The 23,309-nt window shown below is 47.1% G+C and overlaps 1 protein-coding gene across 3 annotated transcripts; it reads left to right on the forward strand.

Moving 5' to 3' along the window:
* The first annotated feature begins 1,373 nt into the window (after positions 1 to 1,373).
* On the forward strand, positions 1,374 to 17,989 carry LOC144943981 (activator of 90 kDa heat shock protein ATPase homolog 1-like). 3 transcript variants are annotated; one of them, XM_078871926.1, is made up of 10 exons: positions 1,374 to 1,459; positions 1,799 to 1,908; positions 8,539 to 8,729; positions 9,799 to 9,884; positions 10,313 to 10,430; positions 10,993 to 11,081; positions 11,397 to 11,525; positions 12,212 to 12,313; positions 12,999 to 13,050; positions 13,530 to 17,989. In XM_078871926.1, exons 2-10 carry the CDS (start codon positions 1,829 to 1,831, stop codon positions 13,709 to 13,711), a joined length of 1,029 nt encoding a protein of 342 aa, XP_078728052.1. In that variant the 5' UTR covers positions 1,374 to 1,459; positions 1,799 to 1,828; the 3' UTR covers positions 13,712 to 17,989. The 3 variants fall into 3 exon arrangements, with proteins under 3 accessions (XP_078728052.1, XP_078728051.1, XP_078728053.1); XM_078871925.1 differs by lacking the exon at positions 1,374 to 1,459 and having other exon boundaries at positions 1,531 to 1,908; XM_078871927.1 differs by lacking the exon at positions 1,374 to 1,459 and having other exon boundaries at positions 1,531 to 1,908; positions 11,400 to 11,525.
* The last annotated feature ends 5,320 nt before the right edge of the window (positions 17,990 to 23,309 follow it).

Here is a 23,309-nt window from a genome sequence, read left to right on the forward strand (position 1 = left end):
AAGTCACGTAGGTATAAAATAAATCACGACGTTTCGGACGCAACACAAGCATCCATCATCATGCGGGAAATTACGGTCTGCTGCTGAGTCAGACTGTTTTAAACAGTTTGAAAATGATGAAACAAAAATGAAAATCACGTTTAAAACAGTCTGCCTCAGCAGCAGACTGTGCTTTCCGACCTGATGATGGATGCTTGTGTTGCGCCTGAAACGTGATTTATTTTATACCTACGTGACTTTACCGAAGAACCAAAGAGTATAGCGTTGTCTTCACTCAGCCTTTGTATGAGAGCCAAGCCAGAAACGACTGTCCTAGGTATTTATAATGTCCTTTGCTATGGAGGTGGTGGGAGGGGGGGGGGCATATAGGGTTCACCAAGTGCTGGACATGAGTGTTGCTACTACGCAAACTCAATTAGTAACCCGTCCACCCATAAGTAGACATGGACAGTAGACCCTTTTACTGGTAGGAACCTCCTGGTTACACCAGCCCACAGGGGATTGTTGTGTCCGTCCGTCGTGCAGGGAGGGGCTGGGTGGGGAGGGAGGGGCTGGGTGGGGAGGGGCTGGGTGGGGGGTGGGAGGTGCTGGGTGGAGGGGCTGGGTGGAGGGGCTGGGTGGGGAGGGGCTGGTCACCCCATGGTGCCCTTATAAAACTCAACGTTTAACCTACTCACGCCGGCTTGTGCCCGCCCTCACAGTCGGCCATATTTGCAGAATACATCACGCCGCTGTTGACCCTGGCCATTGACCGAGCAACCCAACGTTCCTACCAGCTCCCTCCGCAGGAATGTGTTCTCCAACAGTAGACTGCCTTACGTGACAGCTAAATGGATCAGTGCCTCCGTTTCTTGGATTTATTTCTCGTTTTTCAGTAAAGGGGTCTCGCTGCTCTGAACCCTTTGGGGTTGTCGGTCACCGCGTCGCGCGCCTTCGAACGCGCTTCTGCAGCCGTCTGGAACGCTCTTCCAATTTTCGGAAGCCGCCGGAGCTACGCTACGCACTTTAAAATCACCTAGATTGACGAACTCGTGTCTTTCAAGCTGATTTTTTGTGTTTAGTTTTGCTGTACTTCAAACCCGCACCTCCGATTCGCACTTTCGGCCGCGTACGGTGCGAAAGAAGTTCAACACACGCGCCCTTGGAAAAGTGTTGACCTCATACTGACCCGACAACACGCGCGCGACGTCGTGACGTCACAACGCAGACGTCGTGACGTCATAACGTAGACCACACAACGCAGACGTCATGACGTCACAACGTAGACGTCGCAACGCGCTTATGGCAACGACGCGATGACATCATCACGTTACGCAAACCCCCCCCCCCCCCCCGGTAAAACTACCGCATTGTTCGATTCCCGCTCACGGCCACCAACACCACCAGTGGACAAATATCCGAACCGGTCCTGGGCCTCCCCTAGGGTCGACTCGGCCTCAAATAAGCACCCCGGTGGCGGGTGGGTAATTAACATCTCCGCTGTGTGGGGGGGGCGGGGGGGGAGAGAGACAAAGGCGGCCGGGCGTGGTTGGTTGCTGCCCCAACTTCGCGTGCCACAGTGCCGGCAACCTTCATAGGCGCTGCACGCTGACGGCACTTGCCCAACAGCCTGTGGCAAGGCTACACGGGGGACCTTTGTCTTTGGGGGTCACGTCTGGAAGGTTCTTTGCTTCCGGGTCACGGCTCTGACTCCTCCCCCTCCTCCCTCTGCAATCAAGCGAGAGATCAACTAATTCATGAGCGCACGTTTTTCATTTTGTTGCAAACTCTTTGTTGTTTGTTTGTGTGTCTGTCGTAGTCGGTGGTGGTGGTTGTTGTTGTTGTCGCCATGGCCAAGTGGGGCGAGGGAGACCCGAGGTGGATCGTGGAGGAGCGGGCGGACGCCACGAACGTCAACAACTGGCACTGGTGCGTAACAACAACAACATCAACAACAACATCAATAACTCCCGCGGCATCGTTCACTAATTCTCGTGGTCGCGTGTTGCACGACAGCGAAGTGAAGGCGACATTACGAAGAGAATTGCGTTGCGTGGATGTCGCTAGGTCAGCTGGGTCGTGGTGGGTGGTGGTGGGGGTAGTTTAGCTTGGGGGTGAGGGGAAGGCCCTCATCCAGCAGTGGATTGGCCATGGTTGATGGGTGGTGTTGTTTGTTGTTGATGGGTGGTGTTGTTTGTTGTTGATGGGTGGTATTGTTTGTTGATGGGTGGTGGTGTTTGTTGTTGATGGGTGGTATTGTTTGTTGATGGGTGGTGGTGTTTGTTGTTGATGGGTGGTATTGTTTGTTGTTGATGGGTGGTATGTGTTGTTGATGGGTGGTGTTGTTTGTTGTTGATGGGTGGTATTGTTTGTTGATGGGTGGTATTGTTTGTTGTTGATGGGTGGTATGTGTTGTTGATGGGTGATATTGCTTGTTGATGGGTGATATTGTTTGTTGAAGGGTGGTGTTGTTTGTTGTTGATGGGTGGTATTATTTGTTGATGGGTGGTGGTGTTTGTTGTTGATGGGTGGTATTGTTTGTTGATGGGTGGTATTGTTTGTTGTTGATGGGTGGTATGTGTTGTTGATGGGTGGTGTTGTTTGTTGTTGATGGGTGGTATTGTTTGTTGATGGGTGGTATTGTTTGTTGTTGATGGGTGGTATGTGTTGTTGATGGGTGGTGTTGTTTGTTGTTGATGGGTGGTATTGTTTGTTGATGGGTGGTATTGTTTGTTGATGGGTGGTATTGTTTGTTGTTGATGGGTGGTATGTGTTGTTGATGGGTGGTGTTGTTTGTTGTTGATGGGTGGTATTGTTTGTTGATGGGTGGTATTGTTTGTTGTTGATGGGTGGTATGTGTTGTTGATGGGTGGTGTTGTTTGTTGTTGATGGGTGGTATTGTTTGTTGATGGGTGGTATTGTTTGTTGTTGATGGGTGGTATGTGTTGTTGATGGGTGGTGTTGTTTGTTGTTGATGGGTGGTGTTGTTTGTTGTTGATGGGTGGTATTGTTTGTTGATGGGTGGTATTGTTTGTTGTTGATGGGTGGTATGTGTTGTTGATGGGTGATATTGCTTGTTGATGGGTGATATTGTTTGTTGAAGGGTGGTGTTGTTTGTTGTTGATGGGTGGTATTATTTGTTGATGGGTGGTATTGTTTGTTGTTGATGGGTGGTATTATTTGTTGATGATGGGTGGTATTATTTGTTGATGGGTGGTGTTGTTTGTTGTTGATGGGTGGTATTGTTTGTTGATGGGTGGTATTGTTTGTTGTTGATGGGTGGTATTATTTGTTGATGGGTGGTATTGTTTGTTGTTGATGGGTGGTATGTGTTGTTGATGGGTGATATTGTTTGTTGAAGGGTGGTATTTGTTGATGGGTGGTATTGCTTGTTGATGGGTGGTATTTGTTGATGGGTGGTATTGCTTGTTGATGGGTGGTATTTGTTGATGGGTGGTATTGCTTGTTGATGGGTGCTATTTGTTGATGGGTGATATTGTTGATGGGTGATATTGTTGATGGGCGATATTGTTGATGGGTGATATTGTTGATGGGTGATATTGTTGATGGGTGGTATTTGTTGATGGGTGGTATTGCTTGTTGATGGGTGCTATTTGTTGATGGGTGATATTGTTGATGGGTGATATTGTTGATGGGTGATATTGTTGATGGGTGATATTGTTGATGGGTGATATTGTTGATGGGTGATATTGTTGATGGGTGATATTGTTGATGGGTGATATTGTTGATGGGTGATATTGTTGATGGGTGATATTGTTGATGGGTGATATTGTTGATGGGTGATATTGTTGATGGGTGATATTGTTGATGGGCGATATTGTTGATGGGCGATATTGCTTGTCGTTGTAACGTTTCATTGTGATTGTGCACCAACTACCGAAGCAGCAGCAGCAGCATCACCAAATCGTTTTATCGGAATGTGGCGCACTCAACGTGCCGGGGATGCGCACGATAATTTGTGCGGAATAAGCTTCGTTAAAAACCCCACGTCTCCCATATCGCCTCCGATGTCTCCGGACATCTAAGGGAAAAAAATATCTTTACAGCTCATTGGATTCCTCCAGTATAAATACATTCTGACACCGATGATGAATTCGCGTGTGTACATCCGCTAATGTATAATTATCGTCAAGTGTACATCTGCGATGTACATAGCTCATCGGGATTCCTCCAGTATAAATGCAAATTGTGACACCGATGATGAATTCACGTGTGTACATCCGCTCATTAATAATTCGCGCTATTATCGTCAAGCCTCTCGGTTTGTATCGTATAGCTACGTGCAGCGATGCTAAGCAACGTGTGCAATATCTGCATTAAATGTCCTCTTCCCGTTCTAACTGACGTACAGGATTCGCCCACCGTGCACTTTGACCGGTGAGGCGAGGGATGGATGGTCCAGCGACCATCTCGCCACTCGCACGTGGGCGCGCCTCGCTAGCAGGCCCTCATTCAGCAGTGGAGTGAGCAAAGGCTGCGTGCACAATTATCATCTTGACGTTCTCGTTGCGTGTAATGTCAATAACACTGTCTTCTTGGTTCTTTCGGTAAAGTCACGTAGAATGGAAATAATAAATTAATAATAAAACATTATAAAATCATTCTTACCGAAAAAACCAAGAAGATGAATCCCTGCAGTCACGAAAGCTTTAAATCGAAAAAAAAAATCAATAACACTGGTCAACAAAAAAAAAAATTTCTGGCCTGGACTTTTGCAGCTGTTTTAGACTTATTTTAGGGTGCTGATTCCAAATCTGATCTCAGATTTGCTCTATCACATCTCATTTTATGCTATCAGCATACCCTATTTTCATTGATTTTACCCAAAATTAAATCTGTCACTTATGATTGCAAGTTGTTGCGAGTCAGTGACTGCTTTAGTGTTAAAATATGGTGCTGTATTTTTAGGATAGTGTGTTTATAATATCATTTTATGTAGATATCCACATTTATTTAATATTTTTCTTCTGCAGTTTTTATTGAAAATGCAATGTTTGATATCTAAAAAACCTGATGTGATAGACAAAAACTGATGGCAGATTTGGAATCAGCACCCCAAAATTACCTTCAACCCGTTGGAATACCTTATGCCAGAAAAAGTGTGTTGACCAGTTTAATTAGCTGAACATGTAATTTACAAAAGTATGCACATCCCTACTCTGGTTTTTTTTTCCGGTAAAGTCACGTAGGTAAAAAATAAAATAAATGAAAACAACTACCGTAAATTAAATCACGACGTTTCGGACGCAACACAAGCGTCCTTCTTCAGGTGGGGACAACGGTAGCGAGAGCGCAACCGCTTAAGTGTGTCACACACTGTGATTTAATTTAGTTGTTTTCATTTTTCGATTTAAAGCTTTCGTGACTGCAGGGATTCATCTTCTTGGTTCTTTCACGTAGAAGGGAAGTAATACAATAATAAAAATAAAACATAATAAAATAATTCTCATGACGTTTCGGCCACAACGCAAGCAGCCATCCTCAGGTGAAGACCAGGTCTGTCGGGGAGACAGCATCTGAATGAATGAATTCAGACGCTGTCTCCCCGACAGACCTGGTCTTCACCTGAGGATGGCTGCTTGCGTTGTGGCGTTGTGGCCGAAACGTCGTGAGAATTATTTTATTATGTTTTATTATTTTATTACTTCCCTTCTACGTGACTTTACCGAAAGAACCAAGAAGTTGTTTTAATTTATTTAATGTTTTACCTACGTGACTTTACCGGGAAAAAAAACCCCAATGAGTATGAATCCTTGCAGTCACGAATGTTTCAAATCTAGAATTACGCACATCCCATCAGTCGCACGGCATTCTGGGAGTGTGTAATTCGAGCAGCATTCTATTAGCTGATGCAACTTAAGCCGTGACTTTCAGTCTTTAAAGAAATCGACGTTTCGTGTAAAGCACATTGCAATACATTTGATGCTCTTTTCAGTTGAATCGCTCTCAGAATATTTATACGGGAGGAATCCGATGAGCTATAAAGCTCTTTTTCACAGATGTCCAGTAGATGTACCACGCTGTGTTACAACCCCCCTTATTTACCAACCCGCACTGCCCACCGTGGTGAAGTATGGTCACAAAGGCCCCGTGGCGGATACGGCGTGAGGGCTGTTTATAGATTATATTCCTGCCTCATGGTGGTGGTTTTCCTTGGGTCTGGTGCAAATTGTTGAAATTCCACATTTCTATGACAGATAATAATCAACCATTTACGGCCTTTGGCCAGGAAAGTCACCAAAAATTGCACACGAACGACGCATTCAGACAAGTACCCGATGCTCCGTTTTGAAGTTTTAAATTAAACATCTTTGAATTGTAATAATAGGGGTTTCCCCCTTTTTTCTGGCAACAAAACTGAAACCTTTTTACAAGGATTCATGTCTGCATTAACCACAATGCTTGCAGTCAAAATGCAAACAAAAAACACACTGATAATATATGCATTGTCCTTGAAACTGATTGGTCCACACCAAGGGACGGCTTTCTTTTGAGCCTCGACCCAATTGGTGCTCGACCAGAGGACGCCAAAAGGCGTACAGCTCAAAGACAATGCACTATCATCACAGATAAAGTTGTGCGCTTGTATAATATAAGAGTATTATATTATTCTTGACTTGCCACCATTCGGTCACTTCAGTGGTGCTGATTTTTCCAACCACGAAGGGACGGACGTTGGTGGTGCTGGTAATGATGGACCCTAATCAGAAATTGAGCACAGTTTTTTTTTTTCAAGATATCGGTTTAACACATTCCTGCGGAGGGAGCTGGTAGGAACGTTGGGTTGCTCGGTCAATGGCCAGGGTCAACGGCGACGTGGTGTATTCTGCAAATATGCCCGACTGTGAGGGCGGGCACAAGCCGGCGTGAGTAGGTTAAATGTTGAGTTTTATAAGGGCACCACGGGGTGACCAGCCACTCCCCACCCAGCCCCATCCCTCCCAGCCCCACCCTCCCCACCCAGCCCCTCTCCACCCTCCCCTCCCCACCCAGCCCCACCCTCCCCACCCAGCCCCACCCCTCCCACCCCCCACCCAGCCCCACCCTCCCCACCCAGCCCCTCTCCACCCTCCCCTCCCCACCCAGCCCTCCTTCCCCACCCAGCCCCTCCCTGCACGACGGACGGACGGACACAATAATCCCCTGTGGGCTGGTGGAACCAGGAGGTTCCTACCAGTACAAGAACAATATACCTCATGTAAATCATCCCAGTAACATAAAAAATAACTGCAGCCCAGCAATTACTTGCTCCACTGCTAGTGCAAGTAATTGCTAAATTGCCCTTCTTGATGGTGTTTCAGCCTCCTCTTCCACGCTGGCCAGACGTGGGGATACTCACACTTTACCCCACCGCATGTGACGTGCCGATCGACTAACTGGTGTACCAATCTATACTGCTGGGTGAGGATTTTTATAATTCTGCCCACGGCTGCGCCACGAGATTGAAACTGCGACCTTGATTGCAGATTACCCTTGATATCAGAAATGCATATGGGGTGTCATTTAGACAGTTTTAGGAAGTAACTTTGGAGGCTACGTTTTAGAAAATATTCCTTATTTATGGAAAAAGTCAATGGTTTGACAAAGAAATTAAAATAAATGCACCATCAGCATCCAAGCATGAATTAAACAAGTCAGTTTGTCTCCCGTGTCAATAATGGTGCACACATTACTTCTATCGTAATTATAACCCTAATTGTCTGACGCATTCGACCCATGCAAAAAAGAGATTTAATGATTGCACCAATGTACATCTGAATTCACGGAGCTGGTCCCATGCCGTTTATGAAGTTGCTCCGTGTATTATCGTCTATGTCTTTGTGGAATCATTTAACTCATAAACTCCTTTAAAACATTTTTTTTTTAAACAACGGTTTATTAACAACTTCGTTTAACTCACGGTCGAGAAGTACGTCAATGGCGCCTGCGTTTTGTGCGAGCCGATTCCTCAGTTTAGGGACCACGGCGTTTTTGACCTACACACAAATATATATATAAATAATAAGGCGTCCAAACAAAATGTTAATTGCTTTAAATTAGCGAATTAATTTATGCCGATTTTGATACAGGCATGCATTGTCACCGGATCTGAGTACGTGTGCAAAATGTAAAATTGATTGGACAACGGGAAGCGGACGAAATTTGTATTTCAAGATTTGACCACGACGAACAGAGGAATCAAGTTAAGCAAACCAGTTGAAAAGGGGTAATTTTTAAGTGTAAAGGCAGGTCTACATTTAAGCAATCAGTTGCTCATATTAGTTGCATGCATCTCAATCTCATGGACATTTCTGCAACCAGTTGTGAGCAGTTTGCTTAACCAGTTGGTTACAATAGAGAGATCTGCTTTCAAGCATCGATCTGCTCAGCAGTTTGTACCCGGCCTTACGTATCGTGGCTGTGTGCCGTAATTAGCCTGTCGGCTGTAGGTTCCACACCCTTAATGTACAGGAAAACGGCCATTACATTTTTGGCTTGTGTGCCTTCCTTTGATGCCACCACCTCCGACCTAAAACACCACCTGACTCGCCGCTGCAGGACGGAGCGCGATGTGACCAAGTGGTCAGAGGATCTGCTGCGGCAGCTGCTCCTGGACGTGCGGGCAACCTCTGTGGACGGGACGTGCGAGGTCACGGAGGTCACCCGCGTGCAGGGCGAGGCCTCCTGCAACAATCGCAAGGGCAAGCTCATCTTCTTCTACGAGTGGGACCTGGAGCTCGCTTGGCAAGGTGTGGCGCGGGCCAGCACCAGCAGGGACAGGAACACATCCCTGTCAACCCATACGGCTTACCCGTATTCTAGTACAGGGAAATTGAGTTTTGGGTCCATACGGCGTGCAGCCGTTTGTGATAGGATGAACGTTGAGATTTATAAGGGCACGGGGTGACCAATAGGGTCTGAATTGGTCTGTAATAAGGTTGGCACTGATTAGGGGTTGACAGGTATGGGAACTCCGGTTGCAGTAGCAGTCCCCGTTGTGGGACTGTGTTTGCGCTTTTGTTATGACGGCCGTACAAAAAGGTGGAGTGACATCGCAGGGGTTGGCGCACTGCACCTTCGATTAGCACGGTTGGCTACGTACGGTGCAAAAGAAGTTCAACGTACATATATGCTGCACTATGAGCCAAGCACTCATTAATGGCATTGGTCAAGTACCACAATGTAGGGCCCTCTTGAATAAAATAGTCTCGAGACTCAATGAGGCTTTCCTCGCTAATTAAAGGGCATTATTAAGACTTATTTATCATTCCTACATTTGTGACACAATCATATTGTGCATGTGATGAAAGTCATTTACAGTTTATGCAAATCGTATGTAAATTTAATCATGAGAAATGTATGCTCGTAGAGCAGACGAAACATTTATAATCGAGAGTGAGAAATAATGCCAAGAAGAGGTACAAAATTAAGACAAATGAATTCATTCTTAAATGACAACCCAAAATTCTGACAATTGATTGAATTTCAGGAAGAGGTTGGGGCAGGTGACCAATTGCTACATTCCCAATGAAGTGTTTGGTCACTGGGTCATTTCGGTTTATTTGATCGTTTGGCCGACTGTCCTCTTCTACATGTGGTTGTTGAACTTCTTTCGCACCGTACTTAGCCAACCGTGTTAATCGGGAGGCGCTTGAATAAGCGTTAGGTTACCGATCCCTCGGTGTCTTGACGGGCGATGCGTTTTCAGCCCTTTTACTCGTACGTTGAAGACTCCCTCACCTGGCTGCCGATTTGATGTCCCCCGGTTTTGCTTTCTCTTTCTAAACTGTGCGTCGTGTCCGTCTCGCTTCCCTGCAGCTACTGGCAGTGCCATGGGCACCAAGTACAGTGGTATCGTGAAGATTCCCAACCTCTCGGAGGAGAACGACATTGACGAGATAGAGGTGCATCACTGCTGACCCTGGCGGGAGCGCCCCACCCTCCTGCCTGTTTATTCTCAAGGAGCTTTGAAGCAGAGGTTCACACGGTTCAAATTTGTCAGGCCCCCCCCCCCCACCCGGTTATTACTGCGGGTGTATTAACCGTATAATACGCGCCGTCTGCTTCAAAGTGGACGTTAAAGATCCCTCTGTCGTCATTCGAAATGAGAAAGCCATTAGCCATTGTGTGCCGGCTTCGTGGTCCGAATTACTCAATTTGGATTGCACGCAACGAACACCGCCACCTGACTCTAACACTGCTGGAGACTACGTATGTGAAACGCATGTATGTTGAACTTCTTTCGCACCGTACGTAGCCACCCGTGCTATAGCCTTGCACAACAGGATAGGCGCTAATACCGAACGTTCGTGTCATCCGGGGGGGGCGGCAGGTGGTGGTGAGCCTCAAGAAGGATGAGGCGGACACGCCGCTCTTGGAGGTGATGAGGACTGCGGGCGTCGACGGCATCAAGCACGCGCTGGTCACTTACGTCCGCACACTCAAGTCCGGTGAGGAGGCCGCGACCCACGGGCATTGGAAGTTAATTCAGATTTCTTTCAACCAGAGGCGTCGCGTGGAACCGTTAAGGAAAGTCAGCAAGGCTGGGCAGGACATGCTGCGGAGACGGAGCGATGAGTGAGATTGATTGTGGCATCGGCGGACAGTAAGGGATGGTAATGACATGGGGAGGTCTTCATCTAGCAGTGGAAAGACCGTTGCTCATGATGATGATGAATTACACTTAATAACATTACTTCTAATAGTCATGCGTTTAAATGCAAAGTATACAAATACAGCAACATTCTGTGAATAAAGTAGAAAATCCAAACCAATTGTACTTTTGAATACTTGCCATTCACTTCCACAGTGATCATTATTGTGCTTCCTACTGGCCCTTCTAGGACAGACAAGTGCAAGCTACACCACGGATTTACACTCGCAATAACGTGTACGCTGATGGTTAAACCTCTGTGTCTGTGTCCCTGTACCTTTGTGTTTCTGCGTGTCTCTTTTCGCTGTGTCTCCACCCCGACACCTCCCCGCGTCTCTGACCGCTCGCCGCTGGTAAAGAGTTCACGCAGGGCATGATTCTCCCCGCCAAGAATGGCATCACTCGCCAAATGCCGGACGCCACGTTGCCGATCGGACACGACGAGCAGGTGGGTCGGTGTGGCACCACGACCTCCAGCGTCGTGTTCAAATTACCTAAAGCACGGCTGGGGGAACCGTCTCCTTACCGAGGCGTGTAGTGTGTGTCATGTGTGTGCTGTCTTTATGTTGTATGTGGTATGTACGTGGCATGTGGCGTGTGTTATGCATTGTGAGTATTGTGCATGTGTTGCGTGTGTATAGTGCATGTGTTGCGTGTGTATAGTGCGTGTTGGCACATGTATAGTGTAATGCGTGTGTTGTATGTATTGTGCCTGTGTTAGGTGTATAATGTGCGTGTTGTGTTTGCTTGTGTTTCTGCACAGCAGAAAGACGCTTGTGCCCGGCGGCCAAGCCAGGAGGTCGGAGTTCGCATCCCGACGTGTTCCGTGGTTCTAATGGAGACGTTCCCCACGTGCGCCGAGGAGCTGTACCGCACATTCACCTCCCAGGAGGTGCGGCCAGAGATAACGATGCCGCTGTGTGCGAGGGGGGGTGGGGATCTACCCTGTGGGGAGTGGGAGTGTAACGGCTAGCGCGTAGCGCTACTAACCCAGCATCCTGAGTTCGATTCCCGCTCACGGCCACCAACAGTGACGATTATCTGAACCGGTCCTGGGCCTCGCCTAAGTCGACTCGGCTTCAAATGAGTACGTGGGATGATGTCTAAAAATCGCTACTCGGGAGACAAGGTACTGCCCACCCACCCCCCTCGTCTGCCATTCCGTCTTTCGTAGGTGATTGCTCACAGCACTTGCCCCAACAGTCTGTTAAGGCTTTGAGGACTAGCCTGGCACAAGCGCTGCGGTAACATTACCGCCACTTAATGGTCAATGGTGGTTGCTGTTATTGTGATGGATCTATTTGTGGGGGAGCGGTTGGTGTAGTGGTAAGGGGACTGCACGATGAACTCTGCATCTTTAGTTTTATTCCCACTTATGGCCAACACTGGTCACAAATATCTGATCTGGTTGTGGGCCTCCCCTAAGTCGCCTTAAATGAGTACCTGGTCCAATGTGTAAACATGACCACTGGGGAGACAAAGGTGGCCAGGCGTGTGCTGTTGGCCTTCGTAGGTCCTCGGCTACTAGCACTTGTCTTCAACAGGTTTGTTAAGTGGGATCTTTGTCTTGCTGTGTAGCTGGTGTCCCTCTTCACAAATGCCCCAGCGTTGGTGGAGCCGGAGAAGGGTGGCCGCATCCGAATGTTGAACGGGAACGTGAGCGGCGAGTTCTGCGAGCTGGTGAGGCCCCGCTCCAGCTGACCCTGTGCCCAAATCTCATTCCAACCCTAAACACTGACCCTTAAATTCTCACCCACAACCGTGAAACAAAACTCTAGACACGAATAATAATTCCTTTTATGTGGCGCTTTTCATCAAGGATATCAATGCGCCGTACAGGACACAGCAGCAGCAGACACTCGGCATAAAAATCATTATGAATATATTTTAATAATCAATTTTAGCAGTGGCACAGTGGTTAGTGCACTGTGCTAAAAACCTGGACATCTTAAGTGGTGCGTTATATCTTAACGGGTCATGACCCCACCTTTACCTACCGGCACTGACCAGCATGATGAAGTACGGTCAATACAACCACCACAGCTGACACATTTTTGGGAGGCCTTTATCCAGCAGTGGATTTTCAAGTGGATGAGAAATATGCTTACTCATAAACATACCTCCTCATGCGAAATACAAATCATCACCACTGTACGAAACTGAATCTTAAACCTCAACTCTGAACCACTTCAGTGATGTTTGTTCCCCATTATATTCATTTAAGAGTAAACGGAAATGGATTTCACTTCAGGCACGAATGTTCGACTTACCGCCCACTATGATCCATAACCCTCAAGTCTAAATTACAACAACAACGTGAACAACAAGAGTGTGTGTACTGTGTCTTCTGTGTGTTTGCCTGCAGGTTGAGAATGAGCGAATTGTCATGAAGTGGCGATGCAAGACGTGGCCAGAGGGTGAGTGTAAATGCCATCTTCCATCTCGGGCTTGGTGGATACAACGCACGCCTGTAATCCTATGCAATGTGACACCACTTTTGGCAGGAAATTGGCAGCAGAACTGACGTCACCATAGCTTCAGGTCTTTTTAAAAATTTTACTGAGCTGCATATCCTCCGAAATTGAGTGTTTTTCGGACAGATTTTTTTTGGATGAATTAAAAAAATCTGCAACAGTGCCCCCCCTCTCCCTTTCGCATACTACTAAAAACTTAAACTATTTTGTTATTTTACCAGACAAGGCCCACTGAGCTACATTTCTCTTTTTCAGAAGCGACCTCGCCACGAATGATAGCTCAACGAAGTGGCTCATCACGTGGACATTTCTAGCAGCCAAACGTATCGTTGACCATGAGAATGGATGAATGGATGAATCTACGCGCCCTTACCCTTCCTCGCTCTCCCCCCGTTGCCTGCCGGTGTGACGGTGCGACGCAGAGCACTACGCCGACGTGACGCTGCGACTACGGAAGGCCGACGGCGGCAACACGGAGCTGCGGCTCGATTGCCTGCACGTGCCGCTCAGGCACGAGGAGGCCACGCGCCACGACTGGCAGCGCCACTACTTCCACAGGATCCGTCAGGCCTTCGGATGGGTTGCGAGCCCCCCGCCACTCTGAGCCACCTCGCCACGCCACGTCACACCGCAACATCGCACCGCGCACGCCACACCGCGGCACGCACGGTCCCTACCGTAAGCCGCACGTTTTTTCCCGTTGACTGGAGCAGGTGGCTGCGTTACCAAGCGCTAGGGGGCGCTAGTTGCATGATGCAGATCTGGGGCCCACTGGGAGGGGATGATGGGTGGGCGGATGGGGAAGATAGCACTTTTATTGTTTGTCATGGGGGGGGATCTCAAATTGGGACCCCTTGTGCAGACTTAAAGCCCTCCCATGCTTTGATATTAGATTGAATAGTGGGCCCTCTTTATAAGCCTGACATGTCCACCAACTGCAGGGCTGTTAGTATTGGGCTTGGATCGTGAGGGTGGCGTGCGGCACGGAGTGATCGCTTGCTTGTCGTCTCTGCAAGCTGTGCTTTGGAGCGAGTGTTGGATCGATGTGTGAAAGACTGTTAGGGGGTGAGAAGAGGTTAGGCTGAGGATGTGTTGTAGCTGCACTTTTGCTTCAGCGGCAATACTTGGCCCTGCTGCAATTTCTATTGCTCACCATTTGCTGCTGCCTTTGGCAAATTTAAAGGAAAGAAAATACCACTGATATTAATTTCATATGCAGCCAATGCTGCTACCTCTTCTGAAGTATAGATAGGTGTTTGGACTTAGGAGAGACCACAAAACCGCCCCTACCTTGAAGGTGTAATGGATCAGAGCAGTGATCGGCACACCGTTGTACCAATCCGGAGTTAAAAGGCTCATCCAGTTATGCAGTGGCCTTCGTAACGGCGTTGATGCCTTGGATAGTTAAGAGTTGCAAAATTGCAAAGAAGCGCTTTTGTGGCCGCGCACATGCAATTTTCACAACGCAGTGTCCCATTAGTGGCCGGGTGTGTCTCCACGTCCAGACGGACTTGTGCCGCAGCTGATCTGCCTCCCCCAATCGGGGGGGGGGGGCTTCTCCAAATGCCTCTGCCTTGCTCCCTTCCTCACCCCAACTGTTAAATCTAGCAAGCACGAGTGCACTCTGCAGTCTGCTAAACCCAGTCCACATTGTAAACTTACACGAGTCGCAACTGCACTGCAGATTAGCCATGCAATGCCGTGCAAAGGTTTGGTAGGCGCGTCAAGTCTGGGGCGGTTTCCTTTGATTTTCAGGGGTAAGGAGGACATTGTCCTTGACAGGCCTTAAGACAGGTCGGCACCTGAGCGATCGGTTGCGCAACTTGGCTCTGTGCGATTGAATCACTTATATGCGGACGTCTTCAAAACCAGGGACGTTCACGTGTAAGGAGGCGATTGAGTTGTGCGATTCCAAGAAGGAATGGTTGCGCTACTGATCGCCGGAGGTGTGAATCCGTATTTAGACCGGTTGGGTAATAGGACCCATGGAGTGTGGGGTTTCCGCGAGATTATTTTCCTCCAGGTGGACATAAACACGCGTCCGTCACACAACGCTCGTCACATAACACAGTCTCCCACACGCTACTTCACGTGACAACATGTTTCCTAATGCTTCCGAACTTGTGCAACTTTAGCATTTTTTTGTACGATTTTTTATTTGTAAATGTGCATTATATTATTGAAATGTTAACTCGTCCATTCCCATTTTATAAAAATGTCTGTTTTTATTATTACTATATATTTGTTTAGAATTTATTGTAAATGTGTTTTTTATTCTAGTTTTTTTTTATATACCTTGCACAAAAAGCAGCTGCATAGACTGATCTGTGTTTTTCTAAGTTTAAATGTGCGAGTCAAATGAGAGTTGCCTGTATGCATGTGTATGTTGGGAGCGAGCTCCCTATTGCTCAACCATATTATGTATGCCGATGATCTGGTAATCGCTGCTCACTCAGAGGAGGAGTTGGAGGCGCTGCTGCTAAACCTGGAGCTTGCCACTAAGAGGTGGGGCCTTACCATCAGCCCCACCAAAACTAAGCACCTGGCAGGGTAATTTGTACCATCGGACACTCCACCCCCACAACTCCCAATTGGTGATGGGGCAGTTGTGGAGAGTTTCCCATATCTGGGCAGTGTGCTTATGACCGACTCCGGTTTAACAGCAGAGGTCTCAATCCGAGTCAGTCGAGCGGCATTATCTTTTCATCGGTTGTGTAACGCTGTGTGGAAGCTACCTGGTCTGTCACTCCACACGAAGCTTCACGGTCATTCCCTCCCTTCTCTACGCTTGCGAAACGTGGACCCCCCTAATGGAACATCTTCGCCGGTTATAAACATTTAGGCTGGCCTGCCTACGATCCATCCTGGGTTTAACCAGGCTGGATTGTGTAAGGAGATCACAAATCCTTGAAAGATCTGGACAAAGTCCCATCGGTGAGCTCCAGCAGGCAAGGCTGTGTTGGCTGGGCCATGTAGCCCGCATGCCCAGTCACCGCATGCCTAAACAGCTTTTGTTCGGCCGGATCGAGGGGGCTAAACGGGCGCGACATGGGCTAGAGAAGAGATGGAGTGATGGGGTACAGGAGGATGTGGAGCTGAGTGGACTTGCCAGATGACTGGTACCAGCGGTGTCAAGATCGGCCTCTGTGGAGGCGGCTCGTGAAGGACGCTACTGGGCAGTTGGAGGCAGTCGCCCTCCAACAACAACGGAGAGCGGAGGAGCGACGCTCACAACAACGAGCGGAGCGCCGGGTGGCTAAAGTACAGCAAGTTCGCACAGTAGGGGGCACAGGTGGTGCATCAGCCAGTCATCTCAGTCGACCCGTGGCACCTGGGTCTGCCCCGTGACCTGCTAGCGGGCGTTCGACACTTCACGTGGCCTCAAGGTGCACATAGCCTGGCACAAGTGTCGTGGGGACGTCACCGCCACTTAGTGGCGAATGGCGGTTGTTGTTGGGAGCGATAAGTGTAGCGGTTAGCCCGTTGCACGACAAACCGAGTGACTCAAATTAGATTCCCCGCACACAGCCACTGAACCGATCCTGGGCCTCCCAAAGGTCAACTCAAATGAGTGCCTGGTGCAATGTGTGAACACTTACAAGGGAGACAAAGTCGGCCGGGCGTGGTGCTGGCCACCCACCCCCTCGTGTGCCGTGCCGGCCTTCATAAGGTGATCGCTAACAGCACTTTCCCAAAAAGTATTCTAAGGCTATACGGGGAATCTTTGTTGGAAAATGGTAACAGCAAATGTGCTGCTTGCACCACGGTTCGGTACTGGCCATCGTGTGGATGTGGATTACTATTGCATGGATGGTGAACACAATGACATCGTCAGCGGTGTTGCTCTTGGCTTGTAGGCAGTTTTCTGTTTTCGAGAGGCAGGATGTAGGGGCCACCACCAGCTGGTCAGCTCTTATCTGTTGTGTGGGAGATGACAGCGGTGAATCATGTCGTGCGACCCAATTGCACCTGGTGCATTGTACGGTTCTTATTCGTTCCTCGCTTAGGTAATTCATGGCAAGAATTCGTCAGGGTGTGCGATGACTGCCCACTTTGCTGTGTTAAGTTAGCCCAGCTGAAATCCAGTGTACCGTGGTCCCAACAGTGTGATGCACTACCAAATTGTTGATTATGCGAAATAGGTAGGAGGAATTACCAGAATTAACCGTTTACATCAACCAATGGGTCTTCTTCCACAAAGCCACTTGTGGAAGACGGGGCAAGGCATCCCAAGGGTGAACTTAAGATTTTCACCAACCACGCTTGATCCACTGCTAGATGAAAGCCCTGCCCAAGCCCCTCTAGCATGCCAAATTTCCATTTCATGAATCCGCCACATATGTTTGCACTTAAGCACAGCGAATTGAACTTGATTTTAGTATACTACAGGGTAAGAACAAGTACTAGAACAATCTAAAAAGTATATATGCCTCGCTACAATTGCGTTAGTGATCACAACAAGCTTCGCGTGTGTTCATTTATACATTGTATTTTATAATTTATGTTATTTAATATAATAGATTAGGCGATGGGGCATGTCCAGAGATTTCCATTTTAAGGGGCGAGTCTTGGGGGGGGGGGGTGGAAGTGGTATCGGTTAAATAGTGGCAAGTTCTCTTCTTGATAATCAATATCAGATGTTGGCTTAAAACCCCCAGTCTTCTCAGATCTCTGTCCATCCACAACTGTTGCGCCTGGGGGCAACTTCGTGCTTTACAATCCTCTTGCGCTTCCAAGTCGTCCGTTGTATATTTTTTTTAAATGTCCCACTTGCAACATTAAATCAAGCCACGGTGTGTACTTCGGCCTGGAGGTTTGCTGCGAATGTCGGGAGGTGGAATGAAAATGTTGACGCATTAAAGCCACACTCCTATCGAACAAACTTCTGCACGCGTTTTCATTGTGTTCGACATTATTCGCGTGGGTCAGGTGCCCGCCATCCCATGAGGCCTCGCGATCCCAGATGGCCCACAGACGATGTTTGCTAGGGTGGCTCATCCAGTGTGAATACCGGTAATCACATGGAAAAAAAACTCAAGAGTTAAACTGGTTACCGATTTGCCGCACACACAAATGTCCAGCAATTGATATACTGTTGAGATGTTTACCTTTTTTAAACTTGAAAAAACGGAAGGGTTGGCTTAGCACACCGTGCTTGCAGTCCTGATGGCGCCTGTTCGACTCGATCTCCCGGCGCGGCGGGAAAAGCATCAGGTTGAAAGTTATCCACCGCGTCAGTATAAACTTGCTAGACCACACGTTAGTGGTGGGGTAAAGTGTGGGTACGCCTTCCGCTCGTAACACGTCCTGGCCTGTGGAAGAGGTGACCAAATAACCTCAGCTCCCTCGAGTGGAGGCATTTACGACAGCAGTGATGCGAGCAAGCACGCGAGTTCAGCGCTCCACATTTTCACTGGGACACGAGTGCAAATTGTACCACGCGGTAGTTTATTTAGACCGCCCTGCCATATGAATGTCCACACGTGCCAGTCAAGAGCACTACTAAATTCCAGGAGAATCCAATCAATAGATTCGGTAAACGATGACAGCGTTACCGCTTAATGTCCCACAACCCTTGTGTGTATCCGCACTGGAAGATTCTTATCCACACCAATTGGGTACTCGAGGTAATTGTTTTCCACGTGGAGGCCAGTTGAATAATGTTAGCGCACTCAAGTCACCTTCAGTCTGTCAAAAACCTCGACACATTCGTCAAGAATTGGGTTTGTGTACACGGCCGACGCAGCAGCATCGCCAAGTGATTAATACTTGGTGGTGGTCGTTCATCCAAGCAATCAACTCTGTTTAGCCTCCTAGATGTGACGAGAGCGGAGACATTCTGGCTGACGTAGTCACACACATGATTATTTGCTATTAGATATTTTTGTTTTGAAACAAAACATCAGATACCAGTGATTTTTTTTATCACTACCGGTTTGCAATGTATCATTCGAATCTGAATATGTATTTATACTGGAGGAATCCGATGAGCCATAAAGCTCTTTCACAGTTGGGGCAGACAATACAAAAACACGGCAGGATTGCAAAGTATAGGAAAGGTAAACAAATCACTGAAAAAATATCTCCAAATAAAACTAAACTTCTTTTTGTGACTTACCAGATAAAGCCCGTTGAGCCTATCGCTTTTTCAGAAGCGACCTGGCCACAAATGACAATTTACAAATGGTAGACCCCGTGTTCTTAAACAATTGACACTCCGTGCTTTTGCAAAGCCTCGCTAGACATAGGCGATTCTAAACATGTGTTCCGAGACGGATCGTTTCAATAAGCAAACATTTTCAGTATCTCACCTGCCAAAAGCACGTGATGTGAGTAGCTCATCTCGATCACGTGTTCCATAATTGATGATTATCACTGTGTAACATTTGTCCCTGGGTAGTAAGTGTTATTTCCTAATTGCTTATGCCTCAAAAGTACAGAAAATGGCTATTGGCTATTATTCCCCACAAACTTTGCTTTTGTGACCAGGACAGTGATATTTTGAAATGTACATATTTTCAATGAGAAAACGCGGTGTGCATTTGTGTCTTTCGTTCACACAAAGTCCTGGTCACAAAAGCAAAGTTTGTGGGGAATAATAGCCATTTTTTATACTTTTTAGGCATTAGCATTTAGTGATAATGAAATCGCCTTTCAGACCACGTGTTCTGAATAGCTCACCCATCAGAGAGAACGCGACCCTGCAAGTGGTTAAACTCACATACCTGTCAACCCACACGGTTTACCCCGTATTCTTTTACAGGGAAATTGCGTTTTCAGGTCCATACGGCGTACAGCTGTTTCAATACGGGCAAAAAAAATCAATTTTGTCTATTTGTATGTGTTTCTCCCTTATGATGGGACTTTGTAGGATGAACGTTGAGATTTATAAGGGCACTGGGTGACCAATAAGGTCTGAATCGGTCTGTAATAAGGTAGAGCACTGATAAGTGGTTGACAGGTATGGACTCGGACCCACCTGTTCCCAAATAGGTAATCAGAGAAGAGCGTGTTTTGAATCGCTCACCTGTAGATCATTAGGCCAGGTGCAACTGATAAGCTCGTGTTAAAAATAATTATCCATATTTAATTGCATTAACTTAATTGCGTCCGAAGCCGCGGGAACCGCCCGCATCTATTTAAGAAAAACGCCTTCTCGTTTTTGCAAAGTGGCAGGGTCGCTCCCACGTGTCCTGCTTGTGCACAAAGTGCTGAGCCGCGCGGAGAAGATAAGTTTGCCCGTCTTGTCTGTCTGGCTGTGTGTGGTCGGTGCGTTTACACCACAAGCAGAGACACGGTCGCCGAAAGGTAATAACACAGCCACGCGAATGATGCCAGAATCAAGAAGTTGAATCGTAAAAATAATCTACCTTTTTCTGGCATGAATACGGGAGATGTTAAGATGGTTAAACGCCACATTACGGCATCGAGGAGGGCGAGCATGTTGTCCAATCTTATTTGTTTGCATTTATTACCGCCAGTTTGTGGTTAATGCAGACTTGATGCATTGTTAATATGTGTCTATTTGGTGTTTGAACATTTTAACACCTCCGTGTTTTTAATTTATGCCGTTCAATGAGGCGTTTATTCAAAGTTCAAGCTCGCTTAATGGTAACCGTGTGCGTGTGTATTGTCGTATTCTCCGGATTGTAAGACGCACTTCTGTATTGTCATGTATGTGCTATGAAGAAGGATCGGTTGCCGAAACGTCGCCGATTGATATATGTTTTTAAGTCCAACTGCTATTGACGTGGTTATTGTTGTTCACCGTCCTTGCGTACACGCATCGTCAGATTTGTCTCATTTTAAAATCCGTCTGTGCCTCTTGCAATCCGGGATGTGCGAGGCAGAGTTGTTGTGCTGGCCACCTACCACAACCCTCTCGTGTGCCACCCTTCGTAGGTTGCTACTCGCTAACGGCAGCACTTTATCCTTATGGCGGCACCCCGGGGTACCAAATAATACAATTAAATACTTTATTTCTGGGACACATGTTTTTGTCCGTGACTGCATCGCGGACATTGTGCGAGAGCCGAGGTGCGATGGTTCTCCGGGGTGCCGCCATCCGGTTCACTTGCCCCAACAGTCTCTGCAGGTTATAGGGGGCGGGAGGGGATCTTTGTCTTTGTGACTTTACATCGGCCACAATTTAGGGGTTTGTTCTTTACCCCCCCCCCCAAACATCTCCTTGTAATCGGTAGAATACGGTAAAGCAGTAGCCGGTGCAACGTTAAGGGTGGTAACACACGTGTCGCCTTTTTTAATATTTGAGCTCCGCCAATAATAATAATTTTACACTTTTAAAAAGCGCCCTTTAAACACTCGTTATCGGGGCGCTATGCATGGCGAGGCGTAAATAGTTGATATCATCCAAGGAAAGTGGGAAAGACGTTATTAAAATTTAACTTAAGGGAGCCATTTTTAAACGGACGCGTTTTTCGTCGAGTAGAAGATTTGTCATTGTCCTCGTGTCGCAAGTGCTGACCTCGAAGAGGCAAGGAATTCCAGAGATTCGTGAGCGATGCGCAATCTGAGAGGACCTTGATGATCTTGGTGGACTCGACTGTGTGGCTGACGGGGAGGTGTGGTGACTCTCTAGGGAGGAGCACGTCCATTTGAAGGCCTTGAATATCGGCAAGAAATTTATGTTTTGAATCAATTCTGGTACCGACAGGGAGCCGGTGAAGGGACCGCAGCAACACGGTTGTGTGGTGCGATCCTTGAAGGGTTCATAATATAGGTTTTTGGGTCGGATCGCGTTATTTATAAATGTGTCGTAACCCTCCACCACCCAACACGGCCAAACAGTAAAAAAAAAAGTCACGTTTTAAAAAAAATGCTTTTAAAATGCTGTTGATTTTCTCTCTCCAACACACCGGTGGTCTAAAGAAGTGAATTATTTTGTCCTTTGAAAAACGTGACACCATTTTTTACTGTTTGGCCGTGTCGGGTGGTGGAGGGTTACGACACATTTATAAATAACGCTTCCAACATGTATTTATTAATGTTTTAATTGAAATAGAACATTTCGATTTAAAGCTTTCGTGACTGCAGGGATTCATCTTCTTGGTTCTTTCGGTAAAGTCACGTAGAAGGGAAGTAATAAAATACTAAAAATAAAACGTAATAAAATAATTCTCACGACGTTTCGGCCACAACGCAAGCAGCCGTCCTCGGGTAAAGACCAGGTCTGTCCCCCCTTCCAACCCAGCATAAATATACGCTCCAAGCGTGGTGGTGTTTCATTCAGACGCTGTCTCCCCGACAGACCTGGTCTTCACCTGAGGACGGCTGATTGCGTTGTGGCCGAAACGTCGTGAGAATTATTTTATTATGTTTTATTTTTATTATTTTATTACTTCCCTTCTACATGACTTTACCGAAAGAACCAAGAAGATGAAATAGAACAATCAAACGTAGAACAATTAAGTTAAATAAAGTTTTAATAATAAATACAACAATTCTAATAAGAAAGTAATATTACTTTTCAAATCTAAAAAAATCGCAGCCTAATCGTTCAGTCCTAGTGTAGAGTACCGTACATGGCGCCACACCTACCCCTACAGCCACTGGAGGCGCTACAACTCCACACGATTATTGAACCCGCGACCCCCTCCACACACACAATTGGTGACCCCATTAATCGATTCGCGAGGGGTGGTAATAAAAATTAATTAATAAATACAAACTTGATTTGAAAAATAAATATAAGCTCGTTCGTCGCGATGTTGGGTGCTACCCATGCTCATTTAAACCAACGGTTCTCAAACCCGTCCTCCAGGCTGTGGCATGGATACCGTGCAGGAACTAATTCTAAAAGTGCGTGAGGTGGTGTGGGTGAAACGCGCGTGTCGCGGCTACAAAACACCAACTCTGGCTATCGCCTGATGATGCTGCTTGTAATTACTGGCGGCGAAACGTCCGTACTCAAATTGTAAATGTTGTGGGTTTACGGCTTTACGCTCCAACACACCGGTGTTGCTAAACTAACTACAGTAGTAACAAATTGGCACGTTTTTATTTCCGTGACAAACCTGACTCATTGGCTGTGTCGGGTGGTGGTGGGTTAGCAACACATTTTTACGCACTAACCCAAAAACCTCTGGAAAACACTGAAACACACACAACATGCACCATGCCTTGCAAAAATACCGCGTTGACCTAGAGTTGTGAACATCTGTGAAAGAGCTTTTATAGCTCCT

Source organism: Lampetra fluviatilis, chromosome 33 (assembly GCF_964198595.1).
Source record: "Lampetra fluviatilis chromosome 33, kcLamFluv1.1, whole genome shotgun sequence".
In the NCBI taxonomy this organism is placed as follows: Eukaryota; Metazoa; Chordata; class Hyperoartia; order Petromyzontiformes; family Petromyzontidae; genus Lampetra; species Lampetra fluviatilis.

Excerpts from the sequence above, each read along its gene's own strand:
- LOC144943981 (XM_078871926.1), top strand. The coding sequence starts at position 1,829 with ATGGCCAAGTGGGGCGAGGGAGACCCGAGGTGGATCGTGGAGGAGCGG. Across the intron at positions 11,082-11,396 it reads CGATCGGACACGACGAGCAG|CAGAAAGACGCTTGTGCCCG; the intron begins GTGGGTCGGTGT and ends GTTTCTGCACAG. Across the intron at positions 12,314-12,998 it reads GCGGCGAGTTCTGCGAGCTG|GTTGAGAATGAGCGAATTGT; the intron begins GTGAGGCCCCGC and ends GTTTGCCTGCAG.